The following is a 26366-nucleotide window of genomic DNA, read 5'->3' on the forward strand; positions in this document are numbered from 1 at the left end:
GTGTTATGAAAACCAGATTACTTGCAGCTGATAATCTGGAAACATTTAGCAACATTCAAGATCTGTCAGTAGCCTGTGGCACAAGCACAGTTTTAGTTGTTCAGTGTCCTGATTTTAGCTTTTCATGTTACAAAGATGAAGTGAAAATGAAATGAATTGAAAATCGCTTATTGTCACAAGTAGACTTCAAATGAAGTTACTGTGAAAAGCCCCTAGTATTTTGCATTCTATGTTTATGTCATTCAATGTTTTACTTTTTGTGGACACAGCATAATTTTAATATGCCATAAGTAATCAGTGCAACAATTTGTTGTGATCTAGTTTGCATATACATTGATTTCTCTAGATTAAACCTTTAATCTGCATTAGGCTGTATCATGCATCACATGCTGGTTTTAGGAGGCAAACTTGTTGGCGTTAACAAATTGAGATCAAATATATGTTAATATTCATCCAAACAAAATCCTGTTGGTTAATTATATTGGCCTGATTTTGCTTTTATGTTTCCTATGATATTTCTACAAAGATTATGTGGTGGACTATATTTTATCACAGAATATTTCACATGTATGAGCACTGACTTGTTAACGTTATGTATAGCATATATTCAAACTCATTGTTTACTTGGTATTTTGGATTGGCAAAGTTTTTAAAGGAATGGGGGACTGTTGGCACTTTTGAGCATAATAGCTTGAACAAGATGCAGCTTTTATGACCATCACATCCACTGGTTTTCACGTGATGGAAGGCACATCTGTTCCTGGTGAGAACTCCAGGACAGTAGGAAGTGTTGTCAGCTGGAGGAGGTTGAGCTCCAGATTTTGGAGATTGAATGGTAGATGGTATCACTGAGAGGCTGAAAGTTATGTGGATAGCACATTTTTAGAGGGGGTAACCTCCCAGTTTAATGGTGCAGAGTCAGTGACAGAAGAAGTAACTGTCAGGCTGTCGAGGTGGCCTTGGCAGTAGTTCCCTGAGTTCATCACATTCGCCAACCTGTATTCAGTCCTGAATACCGGTGAGGATGACGGTTCCTCTGGGGAATGCAGCCATTAAATGAGTACAGAAACAGGAAGATAGATCAGATGAATGCTTGGCTGAATAATGATGCATGCAAGGTCTGAATTAGGCTTACAGGGCATGTATATAAATGTGTGAGGACTGGTAAATAACTTTGGTTAGCTGCAGGCTTAGATAGTCACTTAGGAATATGTTGTGCCAAACAGGGAACCTGGTTCAACAAAGGGCAGAACTGTGTACTAAATGTTACTGGCAGCACGATCACTGTTCCCTAAATGTTTCCCTTCTGACAGTTAATTGTCCTCATTCTCCAGAACCAGATCAAACAATGTCTCCTTCCTTGTTCGGCCAGAAACATCATGATCAAGAAAATTCTCCCGACGTCACTTAAGAAACTCTTTCCCTCGCTGCCCTTTACAAGGTGGAAATATTCAGGGAATTTGCACAAACCAAAGTGGTGATGAGAGATTTTAATTATTCTAATAGAGACCTTTTTATTGCCTATATCAATAACAAAAGTCCTAACCAGCTAATTAACTGAATTGTTCTTCACGTGCTTAAATGCAAGATTAGGGTTTTCCTTTGGAATCTCAAACTACTGATGCTCTTTTCTCACCAGTTCACAAATTATTTTAAATTCCTTCCCCAGTCAACACAAACTTTGCTCGACTCCTCTCTCATAGGCGCCACAACTTCATCGTTTTGAAGTTTTGATTTGGATTTATTGTCACGTGTACCGAGGTACAATGAAAAGTATTGTTCGGTATACAGTTCAGACAGATTGTTCCATACATGAAAAACATAGGACATATGATAAATGTACATGATAAATGCATAGACATAGGCATTGAGTGAAGCATTCGGAGTGTAGTGCTATTCAGTAGAGAAGATGGTTGGAGAGATCAGTTCAGTCTATAAGAGGGTCATTCAGGAGTCTGGTAATAGCGGGGAAGAAGTTGTTTTTAAATCTGTTAGTGCGTTCTCAGACCTTTTGTAACTCCTGCCTGGTGGAAGAGAGAATAACCTGGGTGGGAGGTGTCTTTGATTATGCTACCTGCTTTCTCAAGGCAGTGGGAGGTATAGTCAGATTCGATGGATGTGAGGCGGATTCACGTGATATACTGGGCTGTGTTCATGACTCTGGAGTTTCTTGCGGTCTAGGGCCGAGCAGTTGACATATCATGCTGTGATGCAGCCAGATAGGGTGCTTTCAATGGTGCATATGTAAAAATTGTTACGAGTCAATGTGGACATGCTGAATATCCTTTAGTTTCTTGAGGAAGTATAGGCGCTGTTGTGCTTTCTTCGTCTTAGTGTCGATGTGGGTGGACCAGGACAGATTGTTGGTGATAATTAATTAATAACCTTTATTGTCACAAGTAGGCTTACATTAACACTGCAATGAAGTTACTGTGAAAAACCCCCTAGTCACATTCCGTCGCCTGTTCGGGTACACGGAAGGAGAATTCAGAATGTCCAATTCACCTAACATGCACGTCTTTCGGGACTTGTGGGAGGAAACAGGAGACCCGGAGGAAACCCATGCAGACACGGGGAGAACGTGCAGACTCCGCGGAGACCCAAGCCGGGTGTCAATCCTGGGACCCTGGCATTATGAAACAACTGTGCTAACCACTGTGCTACCATGTGATGTGCACACCTAGGAATTTAAAGCTGTCAACCATCTCCACCTTGGCACCATTGATGCAGACAGATGTGCACGGTACTTTGCTTCCTGAAGTCAATGACCAGCTCCTTAGTTTTGCTGAAGTTGAGGGAGAGATTGTTTTGTTACACCACACCACTAGGATCTCTATCTCCCTCATGTACTCTGACTCATCGTTGTTTGAAATCCGACCCACTGTGGTCGTGTCATCAGCAAACTTGTAGATGGAGTTGGAGCCAAATCTTGCCACACAGTCATGTATGTATCGGGAGTATAGCAGGAGGCTAAGTATTCAGCCTTGCGGGGCCCCGGTATTGAGGACTATCGAGGAGTGGGTGTTGTTTATCTTTACTGATTGTGGTCTAGTGGGTCAGGAAGTCTTGGATCCAGTTGCAGAGGGAGGAGCCAAGTTCTAGGTTTTGCCGTTTTGATATGAACTTGACTGGGATTATAGGAGTCTGAATTCGCAGTCCTTGTTGTCGAGATGCTCCAGCAGCGCTGAGCGTCTGCTGTGGACCAGTTTGTGGCCGTATGCGAATTGCAGTGGATCAAAGCATTCTGGAAGTATGGAGTTGATGTGTCTCATGACCAACCTCTCAAAGCATTTCATAATGATAGATGTCAAGGCCACCAGATGGTCGTCGTTGAGGCACGTTGCCTCATGTTGCTTTATGCTCCAGAACTCAAATTATCACCCCTATTTCCATAGTATCTGTATTAGCTGCAGTTGAATAATTTTGTTTTCCAGCAGTTTTCTTTGTTTGTTCAACAGCCTGGAATGCTTTGCTTTATTCTGCTTTGACACTTATGGCTTAACGCCTACCTGCAGGCTTAGTCAGTCTAAGGTTTCACGTTCTTTTAACATCGAACTGAGTTTCTGACTCTAAACACCTCTTTAGTTGGAACTGTAATTTTAGTAGTAGTGCTGACAGTCACAGTTTTCTGTATATTACTTGATGTATTTGATACATTTTCAACTTTTACCATTTCTCTGGATTAGTCTGACGTTACTGCAGATGGCAGGACTTTATCTCCAGCGAGGCCATTTTAGCCTGTATGAAATCCACACCATTAATAAGCAACTTTGACAAATTCCCACAATTAAAATACCAGATAAACCACATTGTAAATTAACTTTAGGCAACAGAGCAGTTAATTAAACTTCAAACTCCATTAATGCCCTTAATCAATATATTCCTAAAAAGCATACCTTCCAGAGGAAGTTTGCATTAACTATCGCCGTAAGAGATTGAGCTGACCCTGTATCTCTAAGAATATTCATTTGTTTTCTTGCTTCACTGGGCAAAGATGTAGAGACCACACCCATACATTCAGTATTATTTTTTTAATAAACATTTTATTGAGGTATTTATGGTTTTATAACAACAACAAAGTAAACAATTTACATGAATTTATAAACATAGTGCAAAAGCAGTGTTCCTCCCTCACAGATCCCACCTTTACTAACCCCCTACTCTAAATTAAGCTAACCCCCCCCCCCCCCCGCTGATGATTAATTTGCCGCAAAGAAGTCGACGAACCGCTGCCACCTCCGGGTGAACCCTAACATTGTCCCTCTCAAGGCGAACTTGATTTTCTCCAAGCAGAGAAAGCTAGCCATGTCAGATAGCCAGGTCTCCGACTTCAGGGGCTTTGAGTCCCTCCAAGCTAATAATATCCATCTCTGGGCTACCAGGGAAGCGAAGGTCAGAACATCTGCCTCTTTCTCCTCATGGATTCCTGGATCTTCCAACACTCTGAAAATCGCTACCTCTAGACTCATTGCCACCCTTGTTTTAACACCGTGGACATCACATCCGCAAACCCCTGCCAGAATTCCATAAACTTTGGGCATGTCCAGAACATGTGGACATGGTTTGCTGGCCCTCCCGCACACCTTGCACACCTATCTTCCACCCCAAAGAACCTGCTCAAGTGAGCCGGGTGAACAACCTTAAACTGTATCAGGCTGAGTCTGGCACATGTTGTGGATGCGTTGACTCTACTCAACGCGTCCGCCCAGAGATCATCCTCTATTTCTCCTCCCAACTCTTCTTCCCACTTGCGCTTCAGCTCCTCTGTCTGCGTCCCCTCTGACCCCATTAGTTCCTTGTAGATGTCAGAGACCCTCCCTTCTCCCACCCACACTTTGGAAACTACCCTGTCCTGTATCCCCCTTGGTGGTAGGAGTGGGAAGGTTGAAACCTGCCTACGTAGGAAGTCCCGCACCTGCAGGTACCTAAATTTGTTTCCCCTCGCCAATCCAAATTTCTCCTTTAGCTCCCTCAGGCTAGGAAAGCTCCCCTCTACAAACATATCCCCCATCCTCGCAATCCCTGCTCTCTGCCATCTCCAAAACCCTCCATCCATCCTTCCCGGGGCAAACTGGTGAAGGAGACCACATCGATGCTCCCTCTGCTCCCACATGCCTCCTCCATTGCCCCCAGACCCTCATGGGCCGCCATCACCACGGGCTGGTGGAGTACCGTGCCGGCGGGAACGGCAGAGGCGCTGTTATCAAGGCCCCCAAGCTGGTGCCCTTGCATGAAGCCGCCTCTACTCACTCCCACACCGACCCTCCTCCCACCACCCACTTCCTGATCATGGCTATATTCGCCGTCCAATAGTAATTATTGAAATTCGGCAGCGCCTGCACCCCCCCTCCCCGTCTCTGCTGACGCATCCCCTTTTTTACTCGCAGGGTCTTACTCGCCCATGCAAAGCCAGTAACTGCCTTGTTGACCCGTTTATTAAAGGACCGTGGAATAAAGATGGGGAGACTCTGAAACACAAACAGGAATCTCGGGAGGACCGTCATTTTCACTGTCTGCACCCTTCCAGCTAGTGAAAACGGGAGCGTGTCCCACCTCCGAAAATCGTCCTTCATTTGGTCTACTAGTCGGGTCAGATTTAGCTTGCGCAACTGTTCCCATTCCCGCTCCACCTGAATGTCTAGGTACCGAAAGCTTCCACCTACCACTCTAAACGACAACTCCCCCAATCGCCTCTCCTGCCCCCTTGCTTGGACCGTAAACATCTCACTTTCCCCCGTATTTAGTTTATACCCCGAAAACCGGCCAAATTCCCCCAGAATCCTCAGAATTGCTTCCATCCCCTCTAATGGGGGCCGATACATACAGGAGCAGTTCGGCTGCGTAAAGGGAGACTGTGCCCCCCCCCCCCCCCCCCCCCCCCCCCCCCCCCCGGACCTGCCCCTTGAGGCTCTCAGCGCAATTGCCAACAGCTCTATGACTAACGCGAACAACAGTGGGGAGAGGGGGCAGTCTAAAATAGTCCGATGTTGTCCTATTCATCCGTACGCTCGCCACAGGAGCCTGATACAACAACCTGACCCAGTCAATATAGTCTCGCCCAAATCCGAAACGCCCCAGTACCTCCCACAGATATTCTCATTCTACTCAATCAAAAGCCATCTCTGCGTCCATTGCGACCACTACCTCCACCTCCCAGCTTCCGGGGGCATCATGATCACATTTAACAACCTTCTTACATTGGCCACCAACTGCCTTCCCTTCACAAACCCCATCTGGTCCTCCCCAATAATGTCCGGAACACAGTCCTCAATCCTGGAGGACAAGATTTTGACCAGCCGTTTGGCGTCCATATTCACTAGGGATATCGGCCTGTAGTACCCACACAGCTCCGGGTCCTTGTCCCTCTTCAGGATCAATGAAATCATGGCCTATGACATCGTTGGAGGAAGCACCACATGCTCCCTTGCATCATTGAATGTCCTCATCAACAGCGGCGCCAATGTCCCGGAGACCTTTTTATAGAACTCCACTGGATACCCGTCAGGCCCCGGGGCTTTACCCGACTGCATGGCCTTCGGACCTTCCGCTATCTCTATCAACCCGATCAGGACCCCCAGCTCTTCTACCAGCCCTCCGTCCACCTTTGGGAAATTCAGCCCCCCTAAGAAGTGCCTCATCTCCTCCGGCCCAGCTGTGGGTTCCGACACATCCAGCCTACTGTAAAACTCCTTAAACGCCTTATTCACCCCTGCTGAGTCTCCAACCAGGTTCCCGTCCCCGTCCTTTACTTTCCATATCTCCCTGGCTGCCTCCCTCTTTCTAAACTGCTGTGCAAGCATTCTGCTGGCCTTCTCTCCATGCTCATAAATCGCCCCCCTCGCCTTTCTCAGCTGCTCTACCGTCCTCCCTGTGGTTAACAAGCCAAACACCCCCTGTACCCTCCGCCGTTCCTTTAAAAGCCCTGCCTCTGGGGTCTCCACATACCTCCTGCCAACCTGTGATATCTCCTTTATCAGTCGGTCCACCTCTGCCCTGTGTACCTTCTCCCTGTGGGCCCGTATCGAGATCAGCTCCCCTCTAACCACCGCCTACAATGCCTTCCAGACCACTGCTGCCAAAACTTCCCCTGTGTCATTGACTTCCAGGTAGTTCTGAATACATTTCCTCAACTGCCCGCACACCTCTTTGTCAGCTAAAAGTCCCACGTCCAGTCTCCAGTGCGCGCGCTGGCTACTGTCTTTGCTAACCTGTAGGTCAACCCAGTGCGGTGCATGACCTGAGATTGTAATCGCCGAGTACCCCGTGTCCACCACCTCCGTCAGTAGAGCCCTGCTCAAAATAAAAAAATCAATCCGGGAGTACACTTCATGCATGTGTGAGTAGAAGGAGAACTCCTTCACTCTCGGCTGCCCAAATCTCCATGGGTCCACCCCTCCCATTTGGTCCATGAACCCCTTTCGCCCCTTTGCCATTGCTGGCACCCTGCCCGTCTTTGAACTTGACCGGTCTAGACCAGGGTCAATAACTGTGCTAAAGTCCCCTCCCATGAACAACTTGTGCGAATCTAGGTCCGGTATCTTCCCCAGCATCCTCTTTATAAACTCCACATCATCCCAATTTAGCGCATACACATTTACTAGTTCAACTTGCACCCCCTCCAGCTTCCCACTGACCATAATGTACCGGCCTCCCACATCCGTAACTATTCTTCCCGCCTCGCACGCCACTCGCTTAATAATCAGGATCGCGACCCCTCTAGTCTTCGAGTCCAGCCCCGAGTGAAAAACCTGCCCGAACCATCCCTTCCTTAATCTAATCTGAACTGCTGCTCTAAGGTGCGTCTCCTGTAGCATTACCACGTCCGCCTTCAGTTTTCTCAGATGCGCGAACGCGCGTGCCCTCTTAACTGGATAATTTAGTCCTCGTACATTCCAGGTGATCAGCCTAGTTGGGGGGCTCATCGCCCCACCCCCCCTTCGCCGATCAGCCATCACCTTTCTTGCCCCCTGGCAGCCTATGCCCCCAACCTCCTCTCTGTCCCTCAGCAAAAGTTCCTCCCTCGTCAGCAGAACATCCCCCCCCCCCCCCCGTAACAGTACAATGTAAATCAACCCCTTCGATAAGCCTAACATCTGCCCACCCCCCCCCCCCCACTGCGCTTCCATGAGCTAGCCCGCCCAGCTAGCTTGGTGGCCCCGCCCCTGGCGCCAGACATTCTCCCACCTTTTGTTTCCCCCCCCCGCTCATACACACACATTCAAACGAAAAACCAGTCCCAACCCAATTGCCCTAGAAAAAAATACGATAAACAAAGAAAAGGGTCAAACAGAAGATTCAGCATCTAACAAACACACCTCCATCCCCCATCAGTGCAAATGTAAACTTTAACTCACTCAGCTCTGCAACTGGCTCCAAATCAATAGAGTAGGCATTACAAATAACATCCAACAAACGAAAAACAAGAATTTTTTTATTTTTTAAACGAGAACGTTGCAGCAAAGTTCGAAGTCCTTTGTCCACCACCAATCCTTTCCTTTTCGCGAAGTCCATTGCTTCCTCAGGCGACTCGAAATAAAAATGTTGCTCCCCATACGTGACCCAGAGACGGGCCGGATACAGCAGTCCAAACGACACCTTTTTCTTAAAAAGGGTCGACTTTATCTGATTGAACCCCGCTCTTCTTCTGACCACCTCTGCACTCAGGTCCTGATAGATCCGCAGGATACTGTTCTCCCATTTACAGCTCCGTGTCTGCCTGGCCCACTGTAAAATACGCTCCTTGTACAAGTACCTGTGGAATCTCACCACCATTGCCCTCGGGGGGGGGGGGGGGGGGGCTCGTGTCCCCCCACTCGTGGCCCCCCGCTCGTGGCCCCCCCACCCGTGGCCCCCCACTCGTGGCTTCCTCGCAAGCGCTCTGTGAACCCTGTCCACCTCCAAGGGTTGGGAGAACGCCCCATCCCCCAGCAGCTTCTCGAACATGCCTGCTATGTATGCCCCAGCGTCCGCTCCTTCGGACCCCTCCGGGAGACTGACAGTTCTCAGGTTCTGCGGCAGGACCTATTCTCTAGGTCCTCCACCTTCACCAGGAGCCTTTTCTGCTGGTCTCTCAGCATCCCCACCTCCAACTCCACCGCAGTTTGATTTTCCTCCTGGTCAGCCAGCGACTTCTACTTTCTGGATCGCCCGCTCTTGGGTGTCCAATCTGAGCTCCAGCCGCGCAATTGATTCTTTAATCGGGTCCAAGCATTCCTGTTTCTGCTTGGCGAAGCCCTCCTGGATAAATTGCATCAGCTGCTCTGTTAACTGCTGGGTCGACAAACCAGGACTCCGGTCATCCGCCATGCTTTCTCCCGCTACAGCTTCAGCCCAAGCCTTCTCTGTTCGTCTGTTTCTTCCTTTGCGAGCACTCCTAGTCCGCTTCTCCATGTGGGAATCCAATCAACAATTGTCTCGACCAAATCAAGTCCGGTAAAAAATCGGGGGAAAAGGTCTGACCCGAGCGGGAGCCACCAAATGTGCGGACCTACTCCTTCATAGCCGCCACCGGAAGTCCGCTACATTCAGTATTCTTATTCGCTGTTTTGACTTCCACCAATAATTAATACATTAAAAACTACTAGTTTGTTATTGGCACCACCTACTGGTGCAACATTTTCTGTAGTCCTGCAGTGCTTGCTCACAAGTGGTTGTGGTTTAATCTCCAGAAATCTACCTTCATATAGTTTCTCTAATAATATGCTGTCCCCTTGAATCATACTTATCCTCCATCCTACCTTTTTTTTTTACAATGAGCCTCTGTCTTCTCATTTCTGCTATCCTCCTCCGTGGAACTGGTGTCCTGTTCATGACCACTTAATTTGCAGTTTCTGTGTAGATTTGCAAAGGGTTCGTTGTAACCTATGTGCTTGTGGAATACCTTATAACCTTCAGCAATAACAACAGTTTCTTATTTTAGAAACATTCGTCTTCTAGGTGGGATACTGTTTTTAAATTCATTCCTCAACAATACTGCTCTAAGATTTTGCAAATCCCGCAGGGCAGTTGTGGAGGGCCAGAGGGGCACTGTATGAGTACGGGGAGAAGGCTAGTAGGATGTGGTGATTCCTGGATGGGGTGAAATTCCCCACGGTGAAGGAGGGGCTGGGAGCACCCATTAGACTGGTGAAGGTGATGTAGGGTACGGGGGCGATGTTTCCCAGGCCTAGATAGTTTTCTGGTAGAATCCTATAAAATGCTTTTGGGAGACCTGGAGCCCCTGCTGGTCAGGGCATTTAATGAGGCAAGGAAGAAAGGGGAGTCTCAATAGCTTTAATCTTGAAGAAGGACAAGGTTACGGAGCAGTGTGGGTCCTACCGCCCGATATCACAGCTAAATAGAGACGCCAAGTTGTTGGCTAAGATCTTGACCTCGCGGATTGAGGACTGTGTGCCGGGGTGATAGAAGACCAGATGGGATTTGTAAAGGAGAGGCATCATTTGGCCAATGTTAGGCGCCTGTTGAACATTATGATGATGCCCTCAGAGAGATGGGATTTGGAAGTGTCAGTCGCTATGGACGCGGGGAAGGCCTTTGATTGTAGAATGGGAATATTTGTGGCAGGTACAGAGGCGGTTTGGGCAGGGGTTTGTGGATTGGATACGTTTGTTGTACCAGGCACCGGCAGCATGTGTAAGGACGAACTTGGGTGAGGTTGGGGTATTTTAGGCTGCATCATGGGATGAGGCACAGATGGCCACTCTCCCCATTGTTCTTTGCCTTGGCGATAGAGCCACTGGCAATGGCGTTTAGAGCTTCAAGAGGTTGGAAATGGATTGTGCGGGGAGAGGTGGAACATAGGGTCTCACTATATACAGACGACTTGTTGCTCTACATATCAGACCCATTGGAAAATATTGGGGGGATCATGGACACTTTGGTGGAATTGGTCCCGTTTTCTGGTTACAAGTTAAACATGGGGAAGTGTGTGGTCTTTCCTATGTAGGCGAGGAAGCAGGATAGAAGGTTGGGCGAGCTGCCATTTTAGGTAGTGGGGATGGGTTTCAGGTATCTGGGCATGCAAATGGTGCGGGGATGGGAGCAATTAAATAAATTGAATTTGGCCTGAATGGTGGAGCAAATGAAGGGGGATTTTAAGAGGTGGGACTTGCTCCCGCAGTCATTGGCGGGGCGGGTGCAGTACGTGAAGTTGACCGTACTCCCGAGGTTTTTTTTCGTATTCCAGAACCTTCCAATCATGTCCAAAGATGTGTAGGTTACATGGATTGGTGATGCTAAATTGCCCTTCGTGTCCAAAAAGGTTAGGTGGGGTTACAGGGATAGGGTGGAAGCCTGGGCTTAAGTAGGGTGCTCTTTCCAAGGGCTGGTGCAGACTCGATGGGCCGAATGGCCTCTTGCACTGTAAATTCTATGAATTTATATCTCAAAGGCATCTTTAGGAAAATCAATACATTGATCTCGGGGTTTGTGTGGGTGGGGAAATAAGGTGCTGTTGGAGAGGGGATCTGGGGGGGGTGCGGGGAGAACAGGCTGGCTTGGCCAAACTTAATAGATTACATAGAACATACAGTGCAGAAGGAGGCCATTCGGCCCATCGAGTCTGCACCGACCCACATTAATCCCTCACTTCCACCCTATCCCCGCAACCCAATAACCCCTCCCAACCCTTATGGACACTACGGGCAATTTTTAGCATGGCCAATCCACCTAACCCGCACGTCTTTGGACTGTGGGAGGAAACCGGAGCACCCGGAGGAAACCCACGCAGACACGGGGAGAACGTGCAGACTCCGCACAGACAGTGACCCAGCGGGGAATCGAACCTGGGACCCTGGCGCTGTGAAGCCACAGTGCTATCCACTTGTGCTACCGTGCTTATTACTGGGCAGCAAATATAGCTATGGTAAGGAAGTGGGTACTGGGGGCGGTGTTGGTGTGGGAGTGGATAGAGGCAGCCTCGTGTAAGTGCACTAGCTTGGGAACACTGTTGCCGGCGCCTCTGCCGTTCTTCCCAGCCAGGTAGTCCACGTCCAGTAGTGGTGGCGGCCCTGAGGGTGTGGGAACACTGGCGGCAGCACCTGACGCTGGAGGGGGCCTCAGCTTGGGCTCCGATCGCAGGTTTGTTCCAGGGGAGTGGGGGCTGGAAGCGGGGTTCCGGGGGTGGCAGCGGGGGGGGGGGGATTGAGCAGTTTGGGGACCTATTCGTGGGGGGCAGCTTCCCGAGCTTCGAGGGACTGGTAGAGGAGTATGAGCTGCCCGGTGGGAATGGGTTCTGGTACTTACAGCTGCAAAACTATGTGAGGAAACAGGTGCCTTCCTTTCCTGACCTGCTGGCCCCGGGGTTGCAGGACGAAGTGGTGTCGAAAACGGGTTGGTGAGGGCAGGGTGTCGGAGATTTATAAAGAATTAATGGGCTGGGAGGGCGTCCTCATAGAGGAAGTTAAGCAGAAGTGGGAGGAAGAGCTGGGGAGGGTGCTGGAGACTGGGTTATGGGAGAAGGCTCTGAGAAAGGTGAATGCATCTTCTTCATGAGTTAGGCTTAGCCTCATTTAATTTAAAGTAGTCTACAGGATGCATATGACAGTGACCAAAATCAGCAGATTTTTTGAGGGGTGGAGGATAGGTGTGGATGGTATGCAGGGAGGCCTGCGAACTATGTCCACATGTTTTGGGCCTGTCCGTAGCTGGAGGGATTCTGGCGGGGGTTTGCTGATTTGTCTGAGGTGCTGAGGGGGAAAGTGATCCCAAGAGGGCAGCATGGTAGCACAGTGGCTAGCACAGTTGCTTCACAGCTCCAGGGTCCCAGATTCGATTCCCGGCTTGGATCACTGTCTGTGTGGAGTATGCACTTTCCCCCCGTGTCTGCGTGGGTTTCCGCCGGGTGCTCCAGTTTCCTCCCACAGTCCAAAGATGTGCGGGTTAGGTGGATTGGCCATGATAAATTGCCCTTAGTGTACAAAAAGGTTAAGTTGGGTTACGGGGATAGGGTGGAGGTGTGGGCTTTGGTAGGGTGCAGACATGATGGGCAGAATGGCCTACTTCTGCATTATAAATTCTATGATTCTATGAAGTCCCGAATTGGCAATTTTTAGAGTATCGGAAGACCCGGGAGTGCAGAGAGGCCGACATTTTGGCCTTTGCCTCTCTGGTAGTCTGGAGACGGATTCTGCTGGGATGGAAGCACTCTGAGCCGCCGAAACCGGGGGTGTGGGTGAGCGACCTCACGGAATTCCTTAGGCTGGAAACAAATCAAGTTCGCCTTCAGAGGGGTTTGGCCGGTGGTGAAAACCGTTTAGCGACTTCTTCCAGGATAGTTAAGTCAGCAGGTGGGGGGAACCTTGGTAATCCCAATATATTTTTCTCTGTCTGTGAATTCAGAATCCTGCATGAGCCTCAAATTTAATAAGATCTCCATTGAGACGTACAGCTTCGAAAAGCATATCTGAATTTCCAAAGATTGACTGAAATCTGAATTTCCAATGATTGACTGAAAAGATCAGAAAAAAAGATTTCAAGCTTTAATACTTTTACAGTGATAAATTAAAAGCAACATTGTCTGAACACTATTCACAAAGCAAGTTATTCTAAACTATAGCAAGGATCCCATTTTAACTTTTAAAATAACTAAAAATCTCCCTCCATGATTACACTTTGTACAGAAGTGGACACTTCATTCCCCTGGAACCAAAGCTGTTCTCAGTTGGCAATGACTTGCCTCCATTTTCAGACGGATTTTCATGGTGTGGGTTACCCTGGGGATTCGTCCCTTTAGCCAAAGCTAGGTGAATCTTCCAGCCTTGCTTAACTCCTCCCAGTCATGGTCTCTTCAATCTGAGTGTGAGCTCCTGCCTTCATCCTGTGTGTTGAACAATAGAGACTGGCTGCAACTATTTCTTTTCTCTTGTATCTCTTTATATTTGTAACACGAGGAACATCCCTTTAATTGTCACTTGGACAAGTGTGGATCAATTTAAGAAAGTCAACATGGATTAAGGAAAGGGAAATTGTGTTTAACTGACTGTTGATGAGATAAAAGAGAGGGTTGATGTTGTTAATATAGTTGATGTGATGTGCATGAACTTCCAAAAGGCGCTTGATAAAGTATCACTAGGCTTGCGAGCAAAGTAGAAATCCATTGAAAAAGGGACGATGTCTACAAAGTTGGCTGGGTTTCAGAAAATAGTGGAGTCTTGAAGGTTGTTTTTCACACTGGGGGGAGATAGTGATAGACTACAAGACAACATAGGATGATTAAATGGATGGGCACCATGGCAGGTAAAACTTAAAACAAGTGATACAAGAGCAAGGAACGGCAACGTAAAATATAGGTACAATTCTAAAGAGGTGCAAGAACAGATAAACTTGAGGTACTGTAGATTGCTCCGTAAAAGATGATGTTCGGAACCTCAAAATCCCACCAAAATCAGAGGGTGGGGTGGGAGATGACTTAAATGTACAGTATAAAAGTGAATAATGGGTGTCAGTGGTCGTCATCTTTTCTCTTTTGCCACACGAGATCTGCTCTATGTAGGCACGTCATAAACTCTGGCACATCTTTGCAACCCAGCCCGCATCACCTGCTTGATCCCATGCATCCACTTCTAAGGTATCAGTAATTAAAACGTTCATTTGTGTGGTGATAAACTGAGTCTGACTACCAATTCGAGTGGAGCATGCCGTGACTGAAATTTGGGAGGTGGGGGACGAGTCAACTTATGCACAGAGTATATGCAAAACCATGATGTTTGCGGCCAGGAAAATGGGGTTGTCTTGGGTATCATCCTACTGTGGCTGAGATTGGCTTACTCAATTGTGATTTGTAAAAGTGAAATCACTTTGATTTTTCTTTAAAACATGCAAACTGGAATATTATTTTCAATGTGCAAAGATTTCATTTCCCCCCCCCCCCCCCCATCTTCTTTCCCATACACTTGCCCAACCAATATGGGCAGATTAAGTATTTTCAAGGAACTTGTCAATCTAACAGTTAATAGAACATGAATGATTGTGATGTTTCCTTACTGGAGGATAGTTACTAAAATAATTAAGTATATATAGCACCACCCTGACTTGGTGAAAAGGATGGCCATGGTGCAACAATATCAGCTTCTTAATTGAACATTTATAAATCTAGAAGTTCTCTCCCATTCTTTTCCTTTCTAACACTTCTCTGACAATATGAGATAGCAGTGATAAGTGCCATGTACAGGAATTGAGCTGGGTTTATGATTTGGGCTTTTAAAATAATGTTGCGGCATTTCCAATTCCTGAGTCTCCCTCCCCCAGCTCCCCACCCACCTTATCTAAGGATCATTGAAAAGTATGCAATGCTCCCATATAAGTAAACTGTGCATCTCATTTTTTCAGGATTTGATTCTCTGCTCTACTTTAGCTTAACCTGGGACTGTAACCAGTATTCTCTTGTAATTTTGAACAAGTTACTTGTGTCCCTTGCATATTTTAAATCTGGTAACAGATTGGATTACCATCAGGTGAGGTTTGATAAATTGTCAAGCTTATTGGACAAGTAAGGTGATCATGTAGAGCAATAGTTAAGATCAGTTTTATTAAATTCAATCAGTAAAACATGCCTTCATGTAATAGTGCAAAGTAAACACCACACCTCCTGCATCAATGAGTCATCTTACTTGGCATTTCACTTAACTTCCTTCTACTGAACAGCAGATAATCTGGCGTTATTGATGAATGAAGAAAAACCAGTGTAAAATGGCAATTTTACATTATTCAAGAAATACATTCATTTACTGTATATTTTATAATATATTTCCACTTGCATCCAAAATGATTTTACATAAAAAGTAATTTTCATACGTTCTATATTTTTCAGCTGTGGAGAGCAGTATAAATTTGTAGATAACTGATCTGATAAAATAAATGGTGAAAAAAGATCTTGCTTGACAGAACAATTTATCTGCAGTATGGTCAAAACTAATTCTGCTAACCTAAAGGGCCTATTATGATATTTTCAAACTATAAATACAGCTTAATTGAAGACCTTGTCTCTCTTTTCCCTCAAAAAAAATTCTTTCCAGCTTTTGGAGTTGTTTGATAGTGAGGATCCACGTGAACGGGATTTTTTGAAAACAGTTCTGCATCGTATTTATGGAAAGTTCCTTGGACTACGGGCGTTCATCAGGAAACAGATCAATAACATTTTTCTACGGTAATCTATAGTATATGGTTTCATTTCTGTTTGATGAAAACTGCAGTGCAGCGATGGTGTATAAATTGTTATGAAGGGCAATGACATGTGAAGGCATAGATTATCATAGAATTTACAGTGCAGAAGGAGGCCATTCGGCCCATCGAGTCTGCACCGGCTCTTGGAAAGAGCATCCTACCCAAGGTCAACACCTTCACCCAATCCCCATAAACCAGTAACCCCATCCAACACAGGGCAATTTTGGACACGAAGGTCAATTTATCATGGCCAATCCACCTAACCTGCACATCTTTGGACTGTGGGAGGAAACCGGAGCACCCGGAGGAAACCCACGCACACACTGGGAGGATGTGCAGACTCCGCACAGACAGTGACCCAAGCCAGAATCAAACCTGGGACCCTGGAGCTGTGAAGCAATTGTGCTATCCACAATGCTACCGTGCTGCCCTTGCATGGGCAAGTGGTCAGTGCAAGACTGTTTTACGCCAAATTGATGAGGGCATTCTGGAATCCGGTAGTTGCTGAAACCAGTTAGAAGTCCAAATGCCTTTTTCTGGGAGCTTAAATGAAATTTGATCATGCCTGAAGCATGGGCCATCCCGTTGTGATCAGTTGAAAGCAGCAAAATCAGAACTCCCTAAACAGACTGCTAGAGACTTGTCACCAAAAAGGCAAGTTCAAAAAAAAGTTTCTTTACCTAAATTTGCAGCCAGAAGAAGTAGTGGCACTGCTTTTGGCTCCCATGTTGCAACTGTGGGCCTCTGCTGGACACCTCCAGCACCTTCCTAATCTCCACCCCCCACCCCCTTCTTCACAATTAACATAGGTCTGGTGCAGATGTCCACAATAGCTGACTTTCAAAGAACAATACAGCACAGGAACAGGCCATTTGGCCCTCCAAGCCTGCGCCGATCACGTGTCCTATCTAGATCAACGCCTGTATCCTTCTATACCCTGTCTGTTCATGTGCCTATCCAGATAAGTCTCAACAGTTGCTAACATATCTGCCTCAACCACCCCACTTGGCAGTGCATTCCAAGCCACTACCGCTTGGTATGCTCATTTATTCAAAAATGTGTAAAAAAACTTCCCCCGCAATCTCCACTGAACCTTTCCCCCCTCACCTTGAACTTGTGCCCCCTTGTAATTGTCATTTCCGCCCTGAGAAAAAGCCTCCAACTGTTCACCCTATCTATACCCCTAATAATTTTATACACTTCTATCAGGTTGTCCCTCAGCCTCCAACTCTCTAGGGAGAACAATCCCAGTTTATTCAATCTCTCCTCATACGTAACACCCTCCATAACAGGGAACATCCTGGTAAACCTTTTCTGTACTCTCTCCAAAGCCTCCACGTCCTTCTGGTAGTGCGGTGACCAGAATTGGACACAGTATTCCAAAGTTCTATATAACTGTAACATAATATTTGAGCTTTTGTACTCTAAACCCTGCCCTATGAAGGCAAGCATGCCATATGCTTTCTTTACCACCATTTCCACCTGTGCTGCCACTTTTAAGGATCTGTGGACCTGCACGGCCAGATCTCTCTGTGTCTTTATGCTCATGATGGTTGTGCCATTTATTTTATAGCTCCCACCAGAATTGGATCTACCAAAATGCATCACCTCGCATTTGTCCTGGTTAAATTCCTCCTCTTTCTGACAGGCATACTATCAGAATGAGCACCTCCAGCTTGTCAGTCACATCCTAGTAATACAAGAATATTACTTCTGGCTCGTCATTTTTGTGCAGTTGTTGGTAGGCCGTAGTTTTCAGTTATCTTTGGGGGGTTTTCCCCTCTTATTGTTGACCATGCTGCTGTATAAGGGGATCTGGGTGTCCACATAAATAATGTTAGCATGCAGGTACAGCAATGAATTAGAATGCAAAAGGAATGTTGGCCATTATTGCAAAGGCAACGGCATCTAAAGTAGGAAATTCTTGTTACAACTGTACAGGACGTTTGTGCGATATGATACATCGAGCAATGTACTAGCCTCCTCGGGGAGAATACTTATATCGGAAGCAGAACAGAGGAGGTTCACTCGGCTGAATCCTGGAATGAAGGGTAGTCTTATAAAGAAAAGTTGACTGGGTTGGGCCTATATGCATTGGAGTTTAGAAGTAGTCAATGTGATCTTATTGAAACCTAAGATTGTGAAGGGTTTGACAGAGTAGATGCTGAGAGCATATCTCAATTGTGGCGGGGCTGTTTTAAAAATGGACTCCCATTTAAATCCTAGATGAGGAGAAATTTCTTCTGAGGGTTGTTATTTGTAGGAATTCTCCACCTCAGAGAGCAGTGGCGGCTGGGTCATTCAATATATTCAAAACTGAGTTGCACAGATATTTGATCTTTTGAGAGGGTTATGGGGGTGCAGACAGGTAAGTAGAGTGAAGGCCAGAATCTGATCAGCCATGATCTTATTGAATGGTGGGGCAGGCTTGAGAGGCCAAGTGACCGACTCCTGTTCCCATTTTTTTCTGCTGCATTTGTTTTTAAAAATTCAATAATGTATCTATATTGCATGAATTATCTTAGATTTCACTGTAAATTGGGATTTGACGAAACAAAACAATTGGTAGTGCAGAAACAGATTGTTGCCGTATGCTCATTTATTCAAATATTGCATGTAGAATATTGCCAATGTCGCAATTAAAGTGATAAAAGGAAGAAGGTTTACAGTTCTTTTTTTAAAAAAAAAAATTTTATTCTCCTTTTTCACATTTTCTCCCACATTTTCTCCCACATTTACATCCATCAACAATAAACAATAATCAGCAAGATGTGTCAGTCCCCATAATAACAACGATCCCATCCACCCACCAACCCCCAAACCTCAACCCGCATGTTTACATAAATAAATGACAAAAAGGAATCAGGGATTACCCGTAGTCACCCTTAATCTTACACAGCTCCCACCCCCACCCCAGGTCTCCAGCTCCTCCCGTCCATTGCCTCTTGTAAAAATCCTCCTCCCAACCTCAGTTCCTTCCCCCCAACTTTCCACCCCGGCAAGACCACTCGGACCCTGTTCTGCCAGGCTCCAATGGCCGCAGCCCCTCCCCCCACCTCACTCCCATTCACTGGCTGGCTTAAACCGGCCAGCGTGGAGGCTCCCGCCCGGGTCCCTTTCCCACTTGCCTGGCCCTAGGAAAGCCCAAAGATCCCCTTTTAGCACACAAACCCCGCATATCCACCTACACCCCAAAGAACCCTCATTTCGAGTGAAAGTCCCGTCCCTTCCCTTGTACAAATATATACCACATTGGCTCCTTTAGTCTCTACACCCGTGCGCAGTGATACAAAAAAGAAGAAAATACAGTCATGAGGTTACATCGGCACATGGCCATTCCTCAATTTGTCAGTTCTGCCACAGTTCCTCTGCTTTTGCAAACTCCTCTGCTGCTTCCGCCGTTCCAAAATAAAGGTCCCTGAGCTTGTAAGTCACCCTCAACTTCGCTGGATATACAATGCCGCACCGCACCTTGCTAATGTACAGTGCCCTCTTCACCCAGTTGAAGGCTGCTTGCCAGCTCCACCGTAAAGTCCTGGTATACACGTATACCAGCTTCAGCCCACTGCACCACCCGCTTCTGCTTGGCCCAGCTCAGGACCTTCTCCTTCACACTGTACCTACGGTAGCACAGAGTCACTGCCCTTGGCGGCTCACTCGCCTTTGGTACAGGCCTCCACGACCGATGAGCCCGATCCAGTTCATATCGGGAGGGATCCTCCCCCTCCCCCAATAGTTTTGCCAGCATCGCGGCAAAATACTCAGTCGGCTTCGGTCCTTCAACTCCTTCAGGCAGCCCCACAATCCTCAAATTCTGTCGCCTGGATCTGTTTTCCAGGTCTTCCATTTTTCCTCGCAGATCCTTGTTAGTGTCCATCACCTTCCGCATCTCTTTCCCCATCGAGGCAAGTTGATCACCGTGCTGCAATAACGTCTCCTCCACTTTCTTCAGCGCCTCCCCTTGCTCTTGCACCTTCGCCACTGCGCTCGCCACCTCCGTCCTCACCGGGGAAACCGCCTCCTCCACCAGCACACTCAAAACCTCCCTCATCTCCTTCCTCGCCGTCTCCATGCATTTCGCAATCTGCGCCAACTGCTTTTCAAATTCCACAGCCATCACTTTAGTTATTTATTCAGCCGTAAGCAGTGCGGCCTTCCCTGGTGCTCCAGCCTCCATTTTCCTTGGTGACCCCGCGGTGACCTTTCCACTCCCCGACAGACCTTCAGCTGTTTTTTTTTTCCGGCCGTTTTTTGGCTCACCCTCGGCATTTTACTTTGTTTTCTTTTTCCTCCTGTGTCTTCACTGTGCCTCCTCCGTGCCTTCTCCCTGCTTCTGCCGCCTCCGTGGACCCTGGGACCGGGCTTAAAGCCCCGAAAATGCCGTTCCCGAACGGGAGCCGTACATTGTGTGGCCGCCTCCCACCCGCCGTCACCGGAATTCCCGGTTTACAGTTATTCTGACTGTCCTCTTGATGAAAAAATATTTGAAGGTTGTCTCAAAAGTTCTCATTTCTTCCCAGATGAGCTGCATTTAGTTCCAGTTTGTCCTCCACAATGGTCGCCTGCCAGGTGTGGCCATTTTTAAATTATGAAGTGCTGAAAGATGGAGGCGTCTCTTCCTCCAAAGCTTCCCCCTCACCTCCCTCCGCTACAACACCAGACTGCAGTGTTCTTTGGGGCCTCCTATTGGCCCTCCAGAGACCTTCTGGAGCCTGTTCACCATCTCTCATGAATGGGGAGAGATGGTAGTGAGATAACCGTTCGTCTTTTTCCTCACTTCTCTATTGTTCACAACAAGATGTATATTTCGAGTGAGTGTTTTAAAACTCTTTTGAGTGTTATGACTTTTTTTTTAGAAAATAATTTATTGAGGCATTTATAATTTTAACCTTTTCACATTTTAAACAACAGGGAGATCCAACACACGCAAAAACCCCACAGTATCATACCCAACTCCCCTAAACCCTAACTACCCATACATTAGATTCCCTGCCTTTATTCGTCACTTCCAATCCGTCTCCAGATCACCAGGGAGGCATAGGCCAGACCGTCGCCCCAAATATTGCCACCTCTAGAATCTGAGTCACCCTCCCTTCCAGGACCTCTGACATGACATCTCAAAATCCCCTCAGCCTCGGACTCGCCCAAAGCATATGTACATGGTTTGCAGGACTCCGCCCACACCTGTCCTCCACCTCTTCAAAAAAACCTGCTCATCCAGGCCACAGTCATATGAGCCCTGTGGACCACCTTGAACTGCATCAGGCTAAACCTGGTACACGACGAGGGTGCATTGACTCTCCTCAGGGTCTTCTCCCATAGCCCGACTTCCAGCTCTCCCTCCCACTTCCTCCTCACCTCCCCAAGTGGGACCCCTTCCCACTCCATCAGTTCTTTGTATATTTCTGAGACCCTTGCCTCCCCAACCCCTGTTTTTGACATTACCTTGTCCTCCCACACTGACCCCGCCCCCACTACCCATTTCCTAACCATCGATATATTAGCCGCCCACTAGTAATTAATAAAGTTCGGAAGGGCCAAGCCCCCCTCCCCCTGTCCCCGTTCAAGAAGGACCTTTTTCACCTTCTGGGCTTTCCCAGCCCATATAAAACCCGAGATCGCCACATTCATCTTCCTAAAAAATGCCTTGGGGATGAAGATTGGAAGACACTGAAACACGAACAGGACTGTCATTTTCACATCTGTACCCTCCCTGCCAGTGATAGTGGGAGCACGTCCCACCTATGGAAGTCCCCTTTCATTTGCTCAATCAATCTGCAAAAAAATTAAAGTTTATGAAGCTGACCCCAGTCCCTTGCCACTTGAATCCCCAGATATCTAAAACTCCCTCCCACCACTTTGAACGGCATCTCCCTCAGTCTCCTCCCCTGCCCCCTTGCCTGGATCGCAAAAACCTCACTCTTGCCCATATTCAGTTTGTAATCTGAGAACCGACCAAATACCTCCAGTATCCCCATTATTCCTGAAATTCCCCCCAACGAATCTGTTATACAAAGGAGAAAATTGTTCACATAGAGCAAGACCCTATGTTCCACCCCCACCTCACTATCCTCCGCCAAATGTTCGATGCTCTCAGCGCCATTGCTAAATGGCATTATGGCCAGGGCAAACAGTAGTGGGGAGAGTGCACACCCCTGTCTCGTCCCCCGGCACAGACTAAAATATTCTGATCGAACCCGGTTTGTCCTTGCATTCGCCACCGGTGCCTGGTATAGCAACCGGACCCAATCCACAAATCCCTGCCCAAACCCAAACCGTCCCAGAACATCCCACAAGTACTTCCACTCCACCCGATTAAAGGCCTTTTCTGCATCCATGGCCATCACCACCTCAACCCCGTGCCCCTCCGCAGGCATCATTATTACATTTAGGAGCTGCCTAATGTTGGACGTTAGGTGTCATCCCTTAACAAATCCTGTCTGGTCCTCCCCTATTACCCCCAGAACAAAATCCTCTTTGCGTGTGGCCAAGATCTTTGCCAGCAATTTTGCATCTATATTCAATAGGGAGATTAGCCTATACAAGTCACAGCCCGCCGGATCTTTATCCCGCTTCAAAATAAGGGAAATCGATACCTGCGATAACGTTGGGGGGGGGGGGGAACACTCCCAGCTCCTTTGACTCATTAAAAACCTTTACCAAGAGCGGCCCCAACAGCCCGGAAAACTTTTTATAAAACTAAACCGGGTATCTGTCTGGTCCCGGGGCTTTACCCGATTGCATCGCCCCCAACCCGTCTATAACGCAATTGGGGTTCCCAAATCCTCCACCAACTCCTCGTCTATCCTCGGGAACTCTAGCCCCCTCCCAGAAATCGCTTCATGCCCTCCTCCCTGGCTGGGGGGTTCCAATTTATACAATTTACTATAAAACTTCCGAAACACATTTACCCCCGCCGGATCCAGAACCACCTTTCCTCCTGTATCTCTCACTTTCCAATCTTTCTCGCCTCCTCCTGTTTCCTCAGCTGGTACGCCAGCATCCTGCTGGCTTTTTCCCCATATTCATACACTGCCCCGTTTACCCTCCTCGACTGCCTTACCTGTGGACAGGAGCCCAAATTCCAGCTGCAGTCTCTGACGCTCCTTCAAAAGCCCATCATTCGGAGACTCCGCAGACCTCCTGTCCACCTGTAACATTTCGCCTACCAATTTGTCCAACTCCGCCCGCTCAGCCATCTCCTTATGGCCCGAATTGAGATGAATTCCCCCCTAATAGCCGCCTTCAGTGCCTCCCAAACCACCCCCGCCGAAACCTCACATGTGTCATTGATCCCTATATATCCCCGAATGGCCTCCCTCACCCGCTCACATGCCACCTCCTCCGCTAACAGCCCCACATCCAACCTCCATTGCGGGGGCTGGGCCTTTCCCTTGCTAACTTGCAAGTCCACCCAGTGTGGGGCGTGATCTGACACCACAGTTGCTGAATATTCAGCATCTACCACCTCAGCTAGCAGCGTTTTGTCCATCACAAAGAAGGCTATCCGGGAATACCCCTTGTGCACATGGGAGTACAATGAAAACTCCTTACTTCTCAACCTTCCAAATCTCCACAGATCAACCCCTACCTTGCGCACCATGAACCCCCAAAGCTCCTTTGCCACAGTTGATACCTTCCCTGGCCTAGAACTCGACCGGTCTAGCCTTGGATCCAGAGCCGTATTGAAATCTCCCATTGTGACTTTTAATAATTGACATGAGAGACTTTCTGATCACATGGCAGCCTTTTTGGTACGTTTAAATCAAAAGAAAAGATAAACATTATTCACACAACACCATGAAATATAAATTCAACAAAAACACTCCTTGAAGAATGACACACACACACAGATGAATTCTGGAGACAAAGCATGACTTGGGTTATCCACCAGAATAACAATCTGGTTTACATTTACATCAGCCCTTTTTAAGATGCAAGTGTTGTCAGCTTTGGATGGGTTTTCTTTGAAAATAAGGTGAGGTTGAAAGTCTCAGGATTTTTCCTATGGAGTTGTAGCCGAACTTCAGTGGAAAAGAGATCTACTTTTTTGCAGGTGGGAACAACCCCTCTTGCACTGCCTTGATTGTTAGGCATAGAAACATAGAAAATAGGAGCAGAAGGAGGCCATTCGACCCTTTGAACCTGCTCCACCATTCATTATGATTATGGTTGATGTGGTGACTAATTCCACAGGCGTACCACTCTTATGATTTAAAAATGTTCTCCTCATCTCTGTCCTAAATGGTCTGCCCCATATCCTCACACTGACCCCTGATTCTGGACACTCCAACCATTGGGAACATCCTTCCTGCAACTACCCTGTCCAGTCCTGTTTAAAATTCTATCGGTTTCTATAAGATTCCCCCCCCCTTCATTCTTCTGAACTCCAGCAAATACAATCCAAATTGACTCGACCTCTCCTCATACTTCAGTCCTGCCATCCCAGGAAACTGTCTGGTAAGCCTTTGCTGCACTCTCTCTAGAGCAAGAACCATCCTTCCTCAGATAAGGAGACCAAAACTGCGCACACTATTCCAGGCGTGGCCTCACCAAGGCCTGTATAATTGCAGTAAGACATCCCTGTTCCTGTACTCTAATCCTCTCGCTATGAAGGCCATCATATTATTTGCCTTCTTTACCGCCTGCTGCACCTACATGCTTACCTTCAGCGACTGGTGTGCAAAGACACTTGGGTCTCATTGCAGTTTATTCTCCTAATTTATGGCCATTCAGATAATAGTCTGCCTTCCCGTTTTTGCTACCAAAGTAGATAACCTCACAATTTTCCAAATTATACTGCATCTGCCATTCATTTACCCACTCATTCAACTTGTCTAAATCACACTGAAGGATCTCTGCATCTTCCTCACAGCTTGCCCTCCCACTCAGCTTTGTGTCATCTGTAAATTTGGAGGTGTTTATATTTCATTCCCTCATCTAAATCATTAATACATATTGTGCTTAGCTGGGGTTCCAGCACTGATCATTGCAGCACCCCACTAGTTACTGCCTGCCATTTGGAAAAAGACCCGTTAATTCCTACTCTGTTTCCTGCCAACCAGTTTTCTATCCATCTCAATACACTACCCCTAATCCCATGAGCTTTACCTTTACTCACTAATCTCTTATGTTGGACTTTGCCGAAAGCCTCCTGCAATTCCAAATAAACCACATCCACTGGCTCCCCCTCATTAACTCTGCTAGTTACATCCTCGAAGAATTCCAGTAGATTTGTCAAGCATAATTTCCCCTTCATAAATCCATGCTGATTCTGCCAATCCTGTCACTGTTTTCTAAGCGCTCTGCTATAAAATCTTCGATAATGGATTCTAGAATTTTCCCCACTACCGACGTCCGGCTTACTGGTCTATAATTCCCAGTTTTCTCTCTACCTTCATTTTTAAATAGACAGACAAGGTTCTGTCTCCTTGCTAAAGGGTGGTCCCTCTTGTGTCGGTCATGTTGGTCTCCAGATTGTACTGCCCCTGTCTGATCTTGGGAGTAATAAGACGTGTTATCTGAAATTTGTTTCGATCATGTAAACATGCTCAATATTTTTACCGTCGACACAAATAATTTTAAGTTGGCTATTGCTGCACAATGTGGTAATGAATGGTGGCTGTTCAGATCCACTTGTGATAAACTGGTTTCTCCACACCTCTCTTTTATATTTTCAGACAATGAGTCTGGGGAACTGTTATATTTGAGTTTCTGTAAATGTCCAATCGGAGCTGTAAATTCACAAGTGACTTCATCTCCAGAATTCCTTTTCTTACTGACATTCACATTGCAATGACTTTCCAGAGACATGAGATAGTTGTTTGCCTGTGCAGAAATTCAAATATCACCTAACTTTCTGGACTACATCGAAGGTCAAGGCGAACTGTACATATACCATGTTATTTTTTTAAGTGAAGGTCTATTCCATAACCCACACCGAATCTTTAGTGGGCATGTCTCTAATTGAATGGCGAACATGCCCTCTGGCTGTTGATCGGCCTATTTCTGGAAAATCATCATCAGGACCCCTGCTTTACCTTGATGTGTGAATCCAACCCCAAAAGGCATAGACCTGCCCCATGTTTTTGTTACAGTACTATATCAATCCTTTTACTGTTATTAATGCTTTTTTAAAAAATGTGTTATTACAAACGTGCATCAAAACGGGTTACAGCACATACATACTCCGGGAAACATACTTC

The 26366-nt window shown here is 46.9% G+C and overlaps 1 protein-coding gene across 2 annotated transcripts in view; it reads left to right on the forward strand.

The window, feature by feature from the left end:
* The window catches only part of ppp2r5a (protein phosphatase 2, regulatory subunit B', alpha isoform), a 367942-nt gene that overhangs the window by 243314 nt on the left and 98262 nt on the right, over positions 1-26366 (forward strand). For both annotated transcript variants that reach the window (XM_072508692.1, XM_072508683.1), the window contains exon 5: positions 16014-16144. In XM_072508692.1, the coding sequence (XP_072364793.1) occupies positions 16014-16144 (131 nt within the window). The remainder of the gene's footprint in view (positions 1-16013; positions 16145-26366) is intronic.

This window comes from Scyliorhinus torazame, chromosome 1, assembly GCF_047496885.1.
Source record: "Scyliorhinus torazame isolate Kashiwa2021f chromosome 1, sScyTor2.1, whole genome shotgun sequence".
Classification (NCBI taxonomy): Eukaryota; Metazoa; Chordata; class Chondrichthyes; order Carcharhiniformes; family Scyliorhinidae; genus Scyliorhinus; species Scyliorhinus torazame.